Source organism: Hemitrygon akajei, chromosome 11 (genome assembly GCF_048418815.1).
Source record: "Hemitrygon akajei chromosome 11, sHemAka1.3, whole genome shotgun sequence".
Lineage (NCBI taxonomy): Eukaryota > Metazoa > Chordata > Chondrichthyes > Myliobatiformes > Dasyatidae > Hemitrygon > Hemitrygon akajei.
In genome coordinates, this window is record NC_133134.1 from 159,051,753 (window position 1) to 159,070,137 (window position 18,385).

The window sequence follows — 18,385 nt, forward strand, 5'->3', positions numbered from 1 at the left end:
GGTGAGTGAAGTTATCCATACCGGTTCAGGAGCCTGATGGTTGAAGGGTAATGACAGTTCCTGAACCTGATGTTGTGGGACCTAAGGCTCTGTACCTCCAGCCTGATGGCAGCAGTGAGAAGAGAGCATGGTCTTGACCCAGAATGTCAGCTGTATGTTTCCCTCCGTCACCTGGATGATGGACGCTGCTTTCTTGTGGTGCCTCTCCTCATAGATATGCTCACCAGGGGTGGGGGGGGGGGGGTGCTGGGATTTTTCTGTGACGGACTCGGCTGTATCCACCAAATAAAGTCATAAAGTCATAGACTAATACAGTATGGAATCCGGCCCTTTGGCTCAACCAAGGTGCCCGCCAAGTTGATCCTCATTTCCCGCGTTTGGTCCTTATCCCTCTAAAGCAGCAGTTCCCTAACATCAGTCTGTGGATCCCAGGTTGAGAAACCCTCCTCTAAACCCCTCCTTTCTAAGTGCATTTTAAAATACCTTTTAAAACTGTCATTGTAACTGCCTCAACCACTTCATTTGCAGCTCATCCATATATACATCACCACCCTCTGTATGAAGAAGTTGCCCCTCATGGTCCCTTTTAGATCTCTCACCTCTCAGTTTAAACCTATGCCCTTGAGTTTTACGTTCCCTGGGAAACGGATGATGTGCTACCACTTATTTTAATTTAGAGATACAGCATGGTAATAGACCCCTCTAGCTCAATTACACCCTTGTGACCAATTACCCTTGTAACCCGTACATCTTCGGAATGTCAGAGAAAACCGGGGGAAACCCACAGTCACAGGGAAAACACACAGACTCCTTTCAGACAGCAGCAGAGTTGCTGGCTCTGCAATATTGTTATGCTAACTGCACAGCTACCTTTATACACCCTTATCAGGACTCCCTCAATCTTCTATATTCCAACGGTTGATAGATAAATTAATTAATACGTACATAAATTGAATCCTAACCTACAGTAGGGGAGTCTAAGACCAGAGGGCACAGACTCAGAATAGAGTGATGTCCATTTAGAACGGAGATGAGGAGGAATTTCTTTAGCCAGAGGATGGTGAACCTGTGGAATTTGTTGCCACGAGCAGCTGTGGAGACCAAGTCACTGGGTATTCTTAAGGCGGAGATGGAAAGGGTTTTGACAAGTCAGGGCACGAAGGGATACGGAGAGAAGGCAGGACATTTGGGCTGAGGGGGAAAATTGGATCAGCCATGGTGAAATGGCAGATCAGACAATGGGCCAAATGGCCTCATGCTGCTTCTACATCTTATAAGAACTGAGCATATGAGTTGTAGAGTCCTTGACAACGAATCCTTGGGTTGTGGAATCAGTTCAGAGTTGAATATGCCCAAAAGGTTTACAGCTATTAACAAAATCAATCACATTGATTGATTAATATATGGGTTAATCATGCAAAGTACAACACGTGCCTTAAATCAATAAATACTGAACGAGTGTTCACTTCCAGAGTCCTAAGATGTTCTACTGCAAACTGAAGCAGCAACTTTGTGCTGCTTCCAAATGCTTTTTGTAGAAATCTGCTCCTGATTGTTATATTTTGTAACTTCAAAGCATTAAACTATTTCAAAGGAAGACATGGAAGTTGAAATGAGGGTCTAACTTCAGGATTACTTTAAGTGAGGCACACACATATATCATGTGGTAGTGTGATGACGTATGTATTTCATATATTTTTACATGTAACCCAGAATGAATTGTTTAACCAAACACGAATATTTAATCAAACTATATACATATATATCTGCTCATGGTAACAAATTTCACAGATTTACCACCCTCTGACTAAAGCAATTTCTCCGCATTTCTGTTCTAAATGGACATCCTTCAGTCCTGAAATCATGCCCTCTTGTCCTCGACTCCCCTACCATGGGAAGCATCACGTCCCTGCTCTTATATTCTATACCTCTACAAATGAATGCCAACATTGCATTCGCCTTTGCCACCAACTCAACCTGGAAATTAACCTTGAGGGTATCCTGCACAAGGACTCCCAAGTCCCTTTGCATCTCTGCATTTTGAATTCTCTTCCCCATCTAAATAGTAGTCTGCCTGTTTATTTCTTCCACCAAAGTGCATGACCATACACTTTCCAACATTGTATTTCATTTGCCACTTCTTTGCCCATTCCCCTAAACTATCTAAGTCCCTCTGCAGGCTCTCTGTTTCCTCAACACTACCCACTCCTCCACCCATCTTTGTGTCATCAGCAAATTTAGCCACAAATCCATTAATCCCATAGTCCAAATCATTGACATACATTGTAAAACGCAGCAGTCCCAACACCGACCCCTGTGGAACTCCACTGGTAACTGGCAGCCAGCCAGAATAGGATTCCTTTATTTCCACTCTGTTTTCTGCTGACCAGCCAATGCTCCATCCATGCTAGTAACTTCCCTGTAATTCCATGGGCTCTTATCTTGCTAAGCAGCCTCATGTGCGGCACCTTGTCAAAGGCCTTCTGAAAATCCAAGTACACCACATCTACTGCATCTCCTTTGTCTGCCCTGCTTGTAATTTCCTCAAAAAATTGCAGTAGGTTTGTCAGGCAGGATTTTCCTTTCAGGAAACCATGCTGGCTTTGGTCTATCTTGTCATGTGCCTCCAGGTATTCCTTAATCTCATCCTTAACAATCGATTCCAACAACTTCTCAACAATTATTGTAGGCTAACAGGTGTATAGTTTCCTTTCTGCTGCCTCCTACCCTTCTTAAATAGCGGAGTAACATTTGCAATTTTCCAGTCATCTGGTACAATGCCAGAATCTATCGATTCTTGAAAGATCATTGTTAATGCCTCTGCAATCTCTCCAGCTACTTCCTTCAGAACCCAAAGGTGCATTTCATCAGGTCCAGGAGATATATCCACCCTCGGATCATTAAGCTTCCAGAGTACCTTCTTAGTCATAAATTTCACTGCACATGCTTCATTACCCTGACGCTCCTGAGTGTCCAGTATACTGCAGATGACTTCCATTGCGAAGACTGATACAGAATACGCATTCAGTTTCTCTGCCATCCCTGCGTCTCTCATTACAATATCGCCAGTGTCATTTTCTATTGGTCCCATATCTACTTTCCTCAACTCTTTTACCCTTTATATACCTTAAAAAGCTTTTAGTATCTTCTTTGATATTAGTCACCAGCCTCCTTTCATAATTCATCTTTTCCTTCCTAATGACCTTCTTAGTTTCCTTCCTCAAGTTTTTAAAAGCTTCCCAATTTTCTATCTTCCCACTAGCTTTGGCTTCCTTGTATGCCATCTCTTTTGCTTTTACTTTGGCTCTGACTTCATTGTTCAGCCACAGTAGTGTCCTTCCATTTGAAAATTCCTCATTTGGAATACATCTGTCTTGCACTTCCCTCACTTTTCACAGACACTCCAGCCATTGCTGCTCTGCTGTCCTTCCTGCTAGTGTTCCTTTCCAGCCAACCTTGGCCAGTTCCCCTCTCATGCCATTGTAATGTCCTTTATTCCATTGAAATACCGACACATTGGAATTTAGTTTCTCCTTTTCAAATTTCAAAATGAACTCGATCATATTGTGATCACCGTTCCCTAAGGGTTCCTTAACCTTAAGCTCTCTTATCAACTCCGGATCATTGCACAACACCCAATCCAGCACAGCCGATCCCCTAGTGCGCTCAACAAGCTGTTCTAAAAAGTTATCCCTTAGACATTCTACAAATTCTCTCTCGAGGTCCAGTACTGGCCTGGTTTTCCCAATCCATTTTCAAGTTAAAATTCCCAACGATTACCACGACATTGCCCTTGTGACACGTCTTTTCTATCTCCTGCTGTAATTTGTAATCCACATCCTGGCTGCTGTTTGGAGGCCTAGATACAACTACCATTAGGGTCCTTTTATCCTTGCCATTTCTTAACTCAACCCATAGAGACTCTACACCTTCTGATCCTATGTCATCCCTTTCTAATGATTTAATATTATTTCTTATACACAGGGCCACACAACCCTCTCTGCCTACTAACCCATCTTTCTGATACACCGTATATCCTTGAACGTTCAGCTCCCTAATGGCAGCCATCCTTTAGCCAAGTTGCAGAGATGGCCACAACATTGTAGCCGAATTTCAAGATTGTCCATTTTATTTCTTATGCTGCGTGCATTCAAATATAACACTTCCCGTCCAGTATTTGCTATTTTCTGTTTTAACTACACTACACCTCTATTGCCCTGCAACTCATCCCACTGGCTGTGACTATGCCTCATCTCCTGCCTGTCCTTTCTATCATCTCTGTGGCACGCTGTCTTTGATTTATTTCTGTTTTCCCCTTCCTCAACCCTATCACTCCGGTTCCCATCCCCCTGCCAAATTAGTTTAAACTTTCCCTAACAGCTCTGCCTGCTAGGATATTGGACCCCTTTGGGTTCCTTTTTGGACAGGTCTTGATGTTTTTCCATTCTGAACAATTATGAATGAGACTACTCTGAGCTGGGAGATTCACAGTTGTAAATTGGCTATGCATCTTCGAGCAAAATCAAGTTCCTTAGAAGTCCAGCACAATAGCATAGTGGTTAGCACAACGCTTTACAATATAGGCCACCCCGTTTCAATTCCCACCACTGCCTGCATGGAGTTTGTTAGTACTTCCCATGACCGCATGGGTTTCCTCCAGGTGCCCTGGTTTCCTCCCACAGTCCAAAGACCTAGTCATTGTAAATTGTCCCATGATTAGGCTGGGGTTAAATCGGGGGATTGCTAAGGGACACAGCTCAAAGGCCCAGAGGGGCCTATTCTGCAATGTGTATCAATAAATAAATACCATGCCCATGTGATCACTAAACTGGTAGCTTATAACTCGTACAGGGTTTGGTGGGCACAATGTAGATTTCAGTCAAAGGAAACCTATCCTTACAGCAACTGTTCATTGAAACATCAACTAAATACTAAACTTTTACGCCTCAAGTAGGACTTTCACCTGTTCCTTAAGGTTGTCCTAGCTGGGGATGGTAATTGGAATAAGCTGTCACTACCTACTAAGTACTCACAATGGTCTGTGTCTCAGATAGCCTCTGACAACCAAGTCCAGCTCCTGGCCTTCACGCTTGGCTTAGATACTAAACCGGGTGGAACCGTTTCTACTGACAGGAAGAGAAAGGGCAAAGGCAGGTTACTGGTGCCTTAAAACCAGTCGCTTCGGGCAGATGGGGCTCGTTAGCTGTGGTCGGCAGCTCATCTAGGAAAACTCTAATCTCAAACATCTGGTGCCTTGCCGCTAAATCCGCTCGTGGGGTAAGTTTCAGGAGTAAACCCCTGAGGGAAAAATGCAGAGCTGGACTCCTTAAGGCAGTCCTATGTTGAGTTCAATGCTGACTGACAACTCCTGCAATGCTGCTGGTGCCAAACTATCAGTCTCTGCCGTTCCTTTTGGTTTATCAGATACATAGAGATACATTGCGTCTCAATATCACCAAGACCAAGGAGATGGTGGTGGACTTTAGGAGATCTAGGCCTCATATGGAGCCAGTGATCATTAATGGAGAATGTGTGGAGCAGGTTAAGACCTACAAGTATCTGGGAGTACAGTTAAACGAGAAGCTAGACTGGACTGCCAACACAGATGCCTTGTGCAGGAAGGCACAGAGTCGACTGTACTTCCTTAGAAGGTTGGCGTCATTCAATGTCTGTAGTGAGATGCTGAAGATGTTCTATAGGTCAGTTGTGGAGAGCGCCCTCTTCTTTGTGGTGGCGTGTTGGGGAGGAAGCATTAAGAAGAGGGACGCCTCACGTCTTAATAAGCTGGTAAGGAAGGCGGGCTCTGTCGTGGGCAAAGTACTGGAGAGTTTAACATCGGTAGCTGAGCGAAGGGCACTGAGTAGGCTACGGTCAATTATGGAAAACTCTGAACATCCTCTACATAGCACCATCCAGAGACAGAGAAGCAGTTTCAGCGACAGGTTACTATCGATGCAATGCTCCTCAGACAGGATGAAGAGGTCAATACTCCCCAATGCCATTAGGCTTTACAATTCTACCGCCAGGACTTAAGAACTTTTTAAAAGCTATTATTAATGCTTTTTGAGATAGTGATTTAGATGCATATCATATTTTTTACTGAGTCAAGTATTGTATGTAATTAGTTTTGCTACAACAAGTGTATGGGACATTGGAAAAAAGCTGAATTTCCCCATGGGGATGAATAAAGTATCTATCTATCTATCTAGAGAGGGGGAGCCCGCTATGTGGGCAGCAGCGTGTTCTCCATATTGTACTGTCATCTTGCATACCTAGGCAGCCAGGAGACAACATCCGAGGTCGGCCCTGACCAACGGAGACCTCAGAACTTTTACCAGTGTCTTAAGCATGTTGGTAACACTTAAACATGTAAGTTGTGCTGAGTCAATTTGAGTGAGTGGGTGGAAGGAAGGAATGAGGCTCGTTTTGCTGTTGTTGCTTTGTCACTTGGCATGTACTGTTATGTTGTGGTGAGCATCCTATGTTGGCGCTGGAATGTGTGGTGACCCTTGCGGGCCACATCCTTGGGTGTGTTCTTTTGTTAATGCAAATGATACATTTCACTGCATGTTTTGATTTTCCTGGGATAAATAGATCTGGGTCTGAATCTGAATTTGAAGTTATTGGTGAAAGTGTTTAAAAAATCTTTTTCTGTTTTGTGGCTGTCTGGAGAAGATGAATCCCAGGGTTGTATATTGCATACATACTTTGATAATAAATGTACCTTGAACCTTGAGAACAGCTAGGCAGAACAGTCTGGACAAGACGAATCTCAGGCTGCATATTGCATACAATTTTTGATAATAAATGTACCTTGAACCTTGAGAATAGATAGCCAGAACAATCTGGGAATTAAAGCTTATATGAATACATTAATTAAAACTTTATAGAAAATCTTGTTGCAAACAAAGAGATTCTGCCCAAGATCCTCCAGACTGTTCATTTTGATTTAAGTTATTTATTTACAGCACAGAATAGACCTTTCCAGCCCCTCGTGCCACCCAGCAATCCCCGACTTAACCCTAGCCTAATCACGGGTTAATATACAACAACCAATTAACCTACCAACTGGTACGTACTTGGATTGTGGGAGGAAACTGGCGCACCCGGAGGAAACCCATGTGGTCACGGGGAGAACGTACAAACTCTTTTCGGGCAGCAGCAGGAATTGTATCCAGGTCACTGGTACTGTAAAGCGTATTGCTAACCACTACACTGCCATGCCGCCCCAGTTAATATGTAACTTGATCATTTATTCTTATTCGTGTAACTTAAGATCCTAATTTCCGATATCATTTCAGTATTCCTATTGGAGGCTGCATCCAAAGGGGTCTCTGATCTCACAGCTGGACACAGTGAGTGGGAAGATTCCTCCTTACCTGATGTAATGCTGTGAGTCCATCTTCATTGCACAAATCTGGGCTTACATTTCTCTTCAGTAAGAGGCTCACTGCAACAGAAACATAACAATTACAGTCAGAAAATTTCTGCTTCTAAGCTGATTTCCCCCAAATAAACAAAAAAGGCATGGAACATAGAACGTAGAAATCTACAGCACATAACAGGCCCTTCGGCCCACAATGTTGTGCCGACCATGTAACCTACTCTGGGAACTGCCTAGAATTTCCCTAGCACATAGTTCTCCATTTTTCACAGCTCCATTATCTATCTAAGAGGCTCTTAAAAGATCCTATTGTATCCGCAGAGACCCTATTGGATCTGCAAAGACCCTATTGTATCCACAGGGGAAGGTTTATAGAATGATAGAGAACTGAAGGAGGGTATTCACTTTCACCTCTTCTCTCCTACCTATTACTTTCCCCGGGACCCCTCCTCCTCCCCTTTCTCTTATTGTCTACGCTTCTCTCCCACCAGATTCTTTCTTCAGCCTTTCCCACCCACTTGGCTTCACCTACCACCTTCTAGCTAGCCTCCTTCCACTCCCCCCCCCCACCCCGTTTATTCTGACATCTTCTCTCTTCCTACTCTGCCCTGAAGAAGGGTCTTGGTCCAAAATGTCCACCGTTCACTCTTTTCCATAGATACATCCTAACCTTGTTCCTCCAGCGATTTTGTGCCTGTGACTGAGGAGAATATTCAGCCCACTTTTGTCATGCTGGGTCTTTGGCAGAGTTTTGCCAATCAATCACCTCCACATTCCCTCTGAGGATTCATCCAGTTCAATTTTGACAAATGATTTTGAATCTGCCTTTTGGTCAAAAGGCTTAGAGTACCACAGCTTGCTTTGTACCTCAGGAATTGTACGGTCTGCTTGTGGGAGTGGAGTCATAGAATCAGAGAGGGATACAACATAGGAACAGACCCCTGTGCCATTGAGTTGATACCAGCGATCAACCATCCATTTACATCAAATCTACACCAATCCCATTTTTTCCTTCCCCATAATCTAATCAACTCTCACTGTATTCTACCACCACGATATTTGAATGGTAGCAACACCAGCTGGTTCAGGAAAAGAAATGACCCTTCAACCACCAGGCTCCTGAACCCGCAAAAATAACTTCACTCAACCCAACCCTGAATGGATTCCACAATCTATGGACTCACTTTCAAGAACACTATCACACGTTTTCAGTTTTATTCAGTTTCTGTTTTTTAAGTTTGTACATTTTGTCTTCTTTTGCACACTGGTTGATTGTCAGTCTATGTATGTAGCTTTTCATTGGTTCTGTTATATTTCTGGTTTACTGTGAATGCCTGCATGAAAATGAATCTCAGAGTAGTACTGCATATGGTGATGTATATGTGCTTTGATCTTTGAAACCACCTACACACCAGGTCCCATTTATAGAGGTGCGTTAACCTAGCAAACTACACATCTTTGGGATGTAGGAAGAAAATGACAGCATAGTGGTTAGCACAACGCTCTACAGTACCAACGACCTGGGTTCAATTCCCGCCGCTGCCTCCAAGGAGTTTGTACGTTCTCCCTGTGACCGCATGGGTTTCCTCCCAGAGTCCAAAGATGTACTGGCTGGTAGATTAATTAGTCATTGTAAACTGGCCTGTGATTAACCCAGGGGTTGCTGGGCAGCATGGCTAATGGCCTACTCGGCACAGTATCTCAGTAAAATCAAGAAATAAAATGAAATGGAGTGCCTGTAGGAAGCCCACACAATCACAGGGATCATGAGTAGAACACCCCAGCACCTGAGGTCAGGATCAAACAAAATCTCTGGTGCTCTGATGGCAAAACTTAAAAAGAGGGCATATCCCAAGGTCCAATCCTGAAACTGTGAGCTTTGGAGAGCAAGTTCCTACTTTCCTCTGACAGTTTATGAACACATGAAAACAGTTACATACTCTTTACATAAAAGAGTCTAGTTACATGTGATTTAACTCACATCACTTGGAAATTTAAGAGACTACTAGACAGGTATATGGAGGAATTTAAGGTGGGGGGGGGTTATATTTGAGGCAGGGTTTAAGGGTCGGTACAACATTGTGGGCCGAAGCGCCTGTACTGTGCTGTACTATTCTATGTTCTATGAAATGTGACATAGCATGGATTTGGACCCAGTTTCTCAATGTTGAGGAAGGCAAAGTTAGCGCCCTTCAATTGCATTGATTAAGAGGCACGTGGGCAGGCAACGAAGGAGGGATATGGACCTTCTGTGGGCAGCGGAATTAGGTTAGGTTGGCGTAAAGGTCAGGCAGAAAATACATCAGATTGAAAGCATGTACCACCATCCTGAAGGAGAGTGTCTATCCTGCAACTTGTCAGACTCCTGAATGTACTCAATCGCAAAAAAGATGAAATCTTGATCTCCCAATCTACCTCATCGTGCATCTTGCAGTTTACTTGTCTGCACTGCACCTTCTCTGTAATTGAACACTACATTCTGTGAATTTTACAACATCAATGCACTTGTGTATGAAATCATCTTGGGTGGCGGGGAGGAGAAACATCTGTGTCTCTAGTAAAGGAGGTATAAGGAGCTCCTTCTCTTCTGCTAAATAATAGGAGGATGTTTTTTTATGTAAAGAGTATAATCTTCAGTATACAAGCATTAATTTTAAATGTAACCGATATGAATTATAGTGCATGAAAGCATTTTATTTTCTTTGAACTTTGCAGATCTAATTACTTTTCAGCAAGGAACTGTGCTCAGCAACACCACCAGTCATAAATCTGCTGATACTTTAAATAAGCTAGGTGCCTTCTGGGTGGCAGAGTGGAGATACGTCTCTGCCAAAGGAGGTGGAAGGTACTCTTTCCCTCCGCTAGCCTGCAGGTCACCCTTGGGCAAGGTGTAGCACCTGCTTAGCAACACCCCAACCCCACTCCCAATCAGAGTGACGTAAAGCCAAGAGAACAGAAGGTGGATGGTTGTATGAGCAGCAGTGTATATCACAAAAAGCACACAAAATGCTGGCAGAACTCAGCAGGCCAGACAGCATCTATGGGAGGAGGTAATAACGACGTTTCGGGCCGAAACCCTTCATCAGGAGTGAAGTAACATGGGATGGTCGAGGGGGGATAAGAAGTGGGGGGAGGGATAAAGTAGAGAGCTGGGAAGTGATAGGCTGGAGGGAAATGGGCTGGGGGGAAGGTGGAGAATTATGGGAAATAAAAGAGAAAGAAAGGTAGGGCTGTGGGGAGAGATTATAGTGAGGGGGGAAAAAGAGAGAGAAAGAGAACCAGACTAAAATACCTTATCTCCCGCCTAGGTAGCCTTCTTCCTGCCGGCATGAACATCCAACTCACTGACCTCTGTTGATACCCCTGCCCCCCACCCTTACCCCCATCCCTATCTATTATTTTAGTCTGGTTCTCTTTCTCTCTCTTTTGCCCCCCTCACTATAAACTCTTCCCCCAGCCCTACCTTTCTTTCTCTTTTACTTCCCATAATTCTCCACCTTCCCCCTAGCCCATTTCCCTCCAGCCTATCACTTTCCAGCTCTCTACTTTATCCCTTCCCCCACTTCTTATCCCCCCTCGACCATCCCATGTTATTTCACTCCTGATGAAGGGTTTCGGCCCAAAACGTCGTCACTACCTCCTCCCATAGATGCTGTCTGGCCTGCTGAGTTCTGCCAGCATTTTGTGTGTTTTTTATTTATTTCCAGCATCTGCAGATTCACTCGTGTTGCCAGTGTATATCACAAGTCCTGATTATGCGACCACTAACGCCAGGTAGACAATCTCTAAACGGTATTGATAATGGCTGGGGTCACTCATCTTGTAAAGGGACTGCCCAGAAGAAGATAATGGAAAACCAATTTACCAAGAAAACCCATGATCACAGAAAGACCATGATTGTCCATGTCATATAACACAGCACATAATGAATGAGTGAAAGAAATAATCTCTCAAAAGCTCTCATAAACTTCTGTGATTAAATAATGCCCATCGTGAGGGAAGTTTCTAGGCGGACCCAACTCACAGAGGCGCATACAAGGTTAGGTGGTGTGGGAACAAGTGGGATCTTCTCCTTGGATGACTAGCTGAAACAGATGCACGTTTCTGAAAGCTTGTAAGATGGCACCACAGTGGCGACTCTTTATGTGCAGTCCCAAAGGAAATGGTCTAATTCTTCCCATTTAGGACTACTACAAGTGCAACCTACAGTTGTGCATTCAGAAGTGCTCTTCTCCACACCACTATTTGAGTTAATGTCACCCTGAACCAGTCTGGCCATTCTCCTCCAACCTCTCTCATTAACAAGGAGTTTTCATCCACAGACTTTGCCGCTGACTGGGTGCTTTTTTGTTCCTCGCACCATTCTCTGGAAACTCTGGAGACTCTTGTACGTGAAAATCCCAGGAGATCTCCAGTTTTTGAGATACTCAAACCACCCCATCTGGCACCAACAATAATTCCACAGTCAAAGTCACTTAGATCACATTTCTTCCCCATTCTGATGTTTTATCTGAACAACAACTGAACTTCCTGACCATGTCTGCATGCTTTTATGCATTGAGCTGCTGCCACACGTTTGCTGATTAGATAGTTCCATTAACGAGGTGTACAGGTGTACCTAATAAAGTGGCCACTGAGTGTAACTCATTCTGATGCACTCATGCTGTAGTGAACAAGATGAGTATTGTTGGTGGCTCTGAGAACATCCTCAGAAGACATCTTCTCTGCACCATCTGAAACGTTCTCCTATAGATTCATACAGCAAGGAAACTGGCCCTTCAGCCCATCTAGTCAATGACAACCAAGATCCTCAGCTAAACTAGTCCCATTTGCCCACATTTGGCCCATATCCTTCTAAAACTCTCCTATCCACGTACGTTTTAAATGTTGTTAATGTACCTGCCTCAACCACTTCCACTGGCATCTTATTTCCTATAAAGACCACCCTTTTGTTGTAGGTCCCTATTAAATCTTTCCCCTCTCTCCTTAAACCTATACCTTCTAGTTCCTAATTCCCCAAGCCTAGGAAAAAGACCATCCACATTCACCCTATCTATGGCCCTCATGATTTTATTCACCTTTATAAATACACTCTTCTTTTTCCTACCCTCCAGTGAAAAACGTCTCAACCTGCTCGTCCTCTCTCCATAACTCAACCTCTTGATCCTGGAACCATCCTCATAAATTTCCTCCACAGCTTAACCCAAACTGAATACACTATTCCAAAGCAATGCATACAAAGCACTGGAGGAACTCAGGTCAGGCAGCATTATATGGCAATGATGTTTCGGGCCAAAACCCTTCATTGCACCCTCTATTCCAAATGTGACCTCTGCAACATCTCGTACAACTGCAACATAACATCCCAACTTCAACAGTCATTGACCTGACTGATGAGAGCCAACACACCAGAAGCCTTCTTCACTGCCCTGTCAACCTGCAACATCACTTTTACGGGATCCATGTACTTGTACTCTAGGTTCCCTGCATGTTCCTCTGCATCAGGGGTTTCCCAATCTTTTTTATGCCAAGGACCAATGAAATCAAGCAAGAGGTCCCTGGACCCCAGCTGGGAAATGCTGCTCTACATCTATCCTGTAAAATGGTGATTATAAATGTCTACAGTAAACTAACTGCTACCCAAACAATATTTTATTCAGTCCTGGTATGAGAACCTTCCTGCCTCTTGCATTATATTGCCATGACAAAGAACTTTGATGAAGCACTATCCACTTTCCTTTTATATCAGTGAGCCAGAATGTCTTTTTAGAACAGGTCTGGCAAACCATATCTCATATGGTGTTCAAGTAATTGTGTGCATAGATCACTGCAATATCTTACTGGAAGAAAGACAAATTCTTAATTGCTTCTGAAATTGTATCTGTAGGTAAAGACTGAGAGGTCTGAACTGTTGCCCAATTAATTGTTTCTATTAAACCATTTTAATGTACTGAAGAAGGAAAACTCTGATTTTAAACCTCCGCTGCCTTGCGGCCATATCCACCCATGGGAGAGGCTTCGGAAGTAAACCCCGAGGAAGAAATCTGGAGCCGGGTCCCTAAGGCAGTTTGATGTTGTTTACAACTTCACTCTGGCAACCTCTGCGACGACACTGGTGCTGAGCTGTATCAGCTCTTGCCCTTTCTTTGGACTACATCGGTGACGTGGACAGGGGGAACCCGCTGCATGGACAACAGCCGGTTCTTCAAATCTTCCTGCCCAGGCTTGCGCCCTGGAAAGGACACAGTCCACCAGAGGCACAGACCCATGATCCCCTGGGGTCGACAGCTGCCTACTACTAATGTGTTGAACAGCTCTCATGATCATATCATGTGACTTCAAATTCAGATTCAGATTCACTTATTCATCGCATCTACATGGAAGCTTTCATCTCAAAGTTCAAGGTTTCAAGTAAATTTATTATCGAAGTATGTCTATGTCACCGTACAATACCGAGACTCATTTTCTTCCACGTATTCACAGTAAAATAAAGAAATACAACAGAATCACTGATAAACTACACACAAGGATAGACAATCAATGTGCAAATGAAGACAAATTGTGCAAAAGCAAAAATAAGCCAAGTAATAAATAGGTAATATTGAGAACATGAGTTGTTGAGTCCTTGTAGGTTGTGGAATCAGTACAGTGTTGAGGTGAGAGAAGTTCTCCAAGCTGGTTCAGGAGCCTGAACCTGGTGGTGTGAGTCCTGAGGCTCCTATATCTCCTTCTGATGTTAGCAGTCAGAAGTGGGCATTGGCCAGATGGTGGGGGTCCTTGATGATGGATGCTGCTTTCTTGTGGCAGTCCTCCTTTTAAATGTGCTCAGTAGTGAGGAGGGCTTTGCTTGTGATAGTACGGGCCGTGCCCACCAGTTTTTGTAGACTTTTTAAGGAGGAGTACTTGCATTTTCTCTTGTTCAGATGCTCTGGGCTTGACAGAGGTATTACTTGGCCTTTATCAGCCTGACCTCCAAGAGGACCACAACATTGTCATGGTTTGGAGGCTTGTGTTCCTCAATGGCCCAGAGAACTATGTTGGCTTTATGCTTTGTCTTTTGGTAGGGTCACCCATGCCAAGCAGGAGAACGAGTAGAGACCAGACTAAGAGTGATCCATTGGTCCTCCAAGTTCAGACATTTGGCCTGGGACTAACAATCCTAACTGGTAAAACAAAATTGTCATGGAAACAGCAATGATGAATCCTTCTACACCCAAATGCAATGGTATTCCTGAATGCCAATGGCATAATGAGCATTAAGTAAGTCGTTGGCCTGAGCTTCGCTGTTCAGCCTTTGCTACATGCAGGCAAGGACTAATTCAAGCAGAAATCCGAGATAAAAAACATTCATATCCAACAATCCTAATACATTAAAAAAAAACCTTTTTCAATCTTCTGCATTCTCTAGAGGAAGCAAACTTAACTTTTACAGGATGAGAGACAGATGTTTATTTCCCTAATGCTTGCAGGCAAGTGCGCTAACATGATTACAGACACCGTGAGAAAAGCCTGTGGAAAGATTAGTGTTGACAGACTAGTTGCCACTTCTGGCAGGTTTAGTAACACTCACAAAATAATTAATACGAAGCACCATCACAAGGTGAGAACGTGCATCTTTTCACAGTTTCCTACAGCTTTATTACCCACCCTCACCAGGATCACAGAGCCCACCCCTTCCTCCGTACCTGACCCATATCATTCAGACCAAGGAAACACACAACAAGCTCCAGTTGTGGTTGAGCTTTCCCTTTGCCTTTGAAAATGCATTTCTGTGCAGATTAAATAACTTCCAGTGAAATGTTAAAGGGAAGAGGAGAAAAGGAGCCTATTATGCTGATTTAAATCTCCCTCTATTGAAATACTCGAGACCCTGAGGTTTACAGTTCTACAATTTACAATCAGTGGCCACTTTATTAGTTACCTCCTGTACCAAATAAAGTGGCCACTGTGTGTATGCTCGTGGCCTTCTATTGCCGCAGCCTATCCACCTCAAGGTTCGACGTGTTGTGTGTTCAGAGATGCTCTTCTGCACACCACTGTTGTAACATGTTGTTATTTGAGTTACTGTTGCCTTCCTGTCAGCTTGAACCAGTCTGGCCATTCTCCACTGACCTCCCTCATTAACAATGCAATTTTTGCCCCCAGAACTGCAACTCACTTGGATGGTTTTTTTTGTAGTTTTTTTTGCACCATTCTCTGTAAACTCGAGAGCAGGGGTTCCCAACCTGGAGTCCATGGTTCCCTCAGTTAATGGTAGGGGTCCAAGGCATAAAAATGGTTTGGGACTGTTGCTCTAGTGACCATTGTATGTGAAAATCTCTGGAGGTTAGCAGTTTCTGAGATACTCAAACTACCCCATCTGGCACCAACAATCGTTCCACCATCAAAGTCACTTAGATCACATTTCTTTCCCATTCTGATGTTTGGTCTGAACGACGACTGAACATCTTGACCACGTCTGCATATTTTTATGCATGTGTTGCTGCCACATGATTGGCTGATTCGTTATTTGTATTAACAAGGTGTACAAGAGTATCTAACAAAGTGGCCACTAAGTGCATGTTTTTTTTCCCAAGGTGGAAAGCAAGCTGGTGTTTTTAAAATTTGCACCTTTGTTTTGCAATCTTTCTTCAGCCTCACCTCAGCCTGCTTCTGAAATCTCCTTCTACCTTGCAACCCTTATACTTTGCCAAATCTAGCCTCTCCCTCAGCCTTAGATTTAATGAACCACCTTTGTCAGAAGAGGCCTCAGCTCTCAACTTGCTCAATCCTTGAATCCCTCCACATCTCTATCTCTCCCTCTTCTCCTGTAAAGCACCTCCCTAAAAACCTACCTCTTTGGCAAAGAATTTAGTCATCTGCCCAAATATTTCTAAGTGGGTCAATGTTAAAATTAGTTTGATAACTCTCCTGTGAAATGGTTTGGAAAATTTTGAACGTTAATGATGTTGAATAAATATAGTTGTGTTTGTTGTTCCTTGGTTCAGTTGCTAAGTAGCAGGTTCTGGTGACTTTTAACCCTTTTATCCTCCTTGCCAGATTAGGTAGCTCTTTTGGAGACATCATTAAGAAAGTCCCCACTTAAAGGACCAGATGGGTCCACAGAGAAACTTCCATCAGATGGACTAACTGCAACAGCGTGTTCTGGAGATCTGGGTCTATCCACTATTCGACGCTTCTCGCTTAGGGTTATGAAACTCATTAAACCTCGCACTCTGTCCCTGAACTCTTAACCGATCCTATCTGGCCACATAACTGCTTGGCATGGCGACTGCTCTGCATGTGATCGCAAGAAGCTCCCCGAATTTTGTGGGCACAACTCAGCACACTGCAAAATCTGCCTCCCCTCTCTGGACTCTGTCCAAGCAGCCAACTAAATCAAAGACCCTACCCGCTCTGAATAGTTCCATCAGCCAGAAGATACAAATAAAAAATATCTGGCATGGTCTTTGAGCCCAGTCTTGGTGAAGAATAGGTGGACTTAACCCATTTTAGAATCAAATTACTGTACTGAAAAACTCTGTCCTTGGAACACTCGTGATTATCGAACTGTTGAGCTTTCTCAAGCCACCCAGAACAATCATTTTCAAAACATGTATAATCCACTTGAGTCTGGGTTCTAATACAACATAATCTTCTCAGGGAAAATCTTATCTAAATAACCGCTTATCTCAATAAGAAAAGGCAGCAACAGGCTACATTAGCTACAGTACTGTGCTTACAATGGCAACAAAAGCAAGCTGAGGTTAATACAGCAGCCATGCCGTGTGAGATTATATCTTCTTGTAACGCTCAGTAAAATTATCCTGTATCCTCCCTAGTAATTTTCAGTTGCTGATCCTTCCTGACAAATTGCTGGCTTCGGTTTTGCTTTGTGCCAGGTTATTTGTCCCTCTCTGAGGTGGGGATTTATTTGGCCTTGACATCATTTGGGTGGGGGAGGTGAATTTTGGCCAGTGTTTCCATTCCAGATCGGTCAGAAATAAGAGATGTGTTTATTCTATTTAATTTCACGCCCTCGGGAGAGCACTTTACAGCCTGCAAGTTAGTTTCTGCAGCATAGTTACTGTTGTAATCTTCTCTGGGGATTGTCACCCAGTTGAACTGGAGAGGTTTGAGAGTTCCTGACATCCCTGTCTGCAGTTGAGCCATCTGGCACTTTGCCCCTGGAGGGTCATTCACAGTGGTAAGGTCAAGGGGGAGGTTCCAGGCAAAGGGAGATCTAACCAAGACCTCAGGCAGAAGATGATAACTCATCACAACACCGGAGGAAGGCTGCGGCAATAAAGGGACCCCAGTCGTTTTGCCACTGATCCCTGGCCCCGATCTGTCAAGGACTGTATGGTGGCTGCCTGTGTAACAGCCTCCCCACCTTAACCAAAATCATGCATATTAAGATCCACCCTAACATCCCGCTATGTGGATCACGGATCAGCCTCTACAGGCACCAGAGGACCCACCAGTAGACAACCTCTTTAGAAACATCATACTCAACTTGAGTGATCACATTACTACTGCCGTAATAGAGGGAGTATGGTAGCCTGGCTTGTACACAGCAAGCTCTCACAATCACCAATCAAGAACAACTGGATGATAAGTTTTAATAACGTTGGATGAGAGATAGATAATAGAGAATTCCCATCCCTGGTGTTTCTTGGGAAGAGCTCCCTGGAATCTTCTGACTTCATCTGCACTGGCAAGCAAAGCATTGGTTTCACATCTTTGGTCTCAACATGAATCGCTGGTGCATTCCTTATCCTTCCGCAGATACTACCAGACTTACTGAGATCTTCCAGCAGTTTATTTTTTTGCTTCAGATTCTAGCGTCTTATTTCTCAATGCAGTTTCTGTTTGTGACATGACTTGATTGCACTGAGCAGTTAAAACTCAAATCTGTACTATCATAACAGGTTGACGTATTCTTCTAAAGAGATCTAATTCCTTTAGACACAATGATTATTATGATAGATCTGTAGGGCAGAGCTGACCCTGACAGGTTAC

The 18,385-nt window shown here is 43.7% G+C and overlaps 1 protein-coding gene across 3 annotated transcripts in view; it reads right to left on the reverse strand.

Annotated features, from left to right (window-relative positions):
• Nucleotides 1–18,385, reverse strand: part of LOC140736173 (protein phosphatase 1 regulatory inhibitor subunit 16B-like) — a 223,878-nt gene that overhangs the window by 105,076 nt on the left and 100,417 nt on the right. For all 3 annotated transcript variants that reach the window (XM_073062040.1, XM_073062042.1, XM_073062041.1), the window contains one exon: nt 7,380–7,450. In XM_073062040.1, the coding sequence (XP_072918141.1) occupies nt 7,380–7,450 (71 nt within the window). The remainder of the gene's footprint in view (nt 1–7,379; nt 7,451–18,385) is intronic.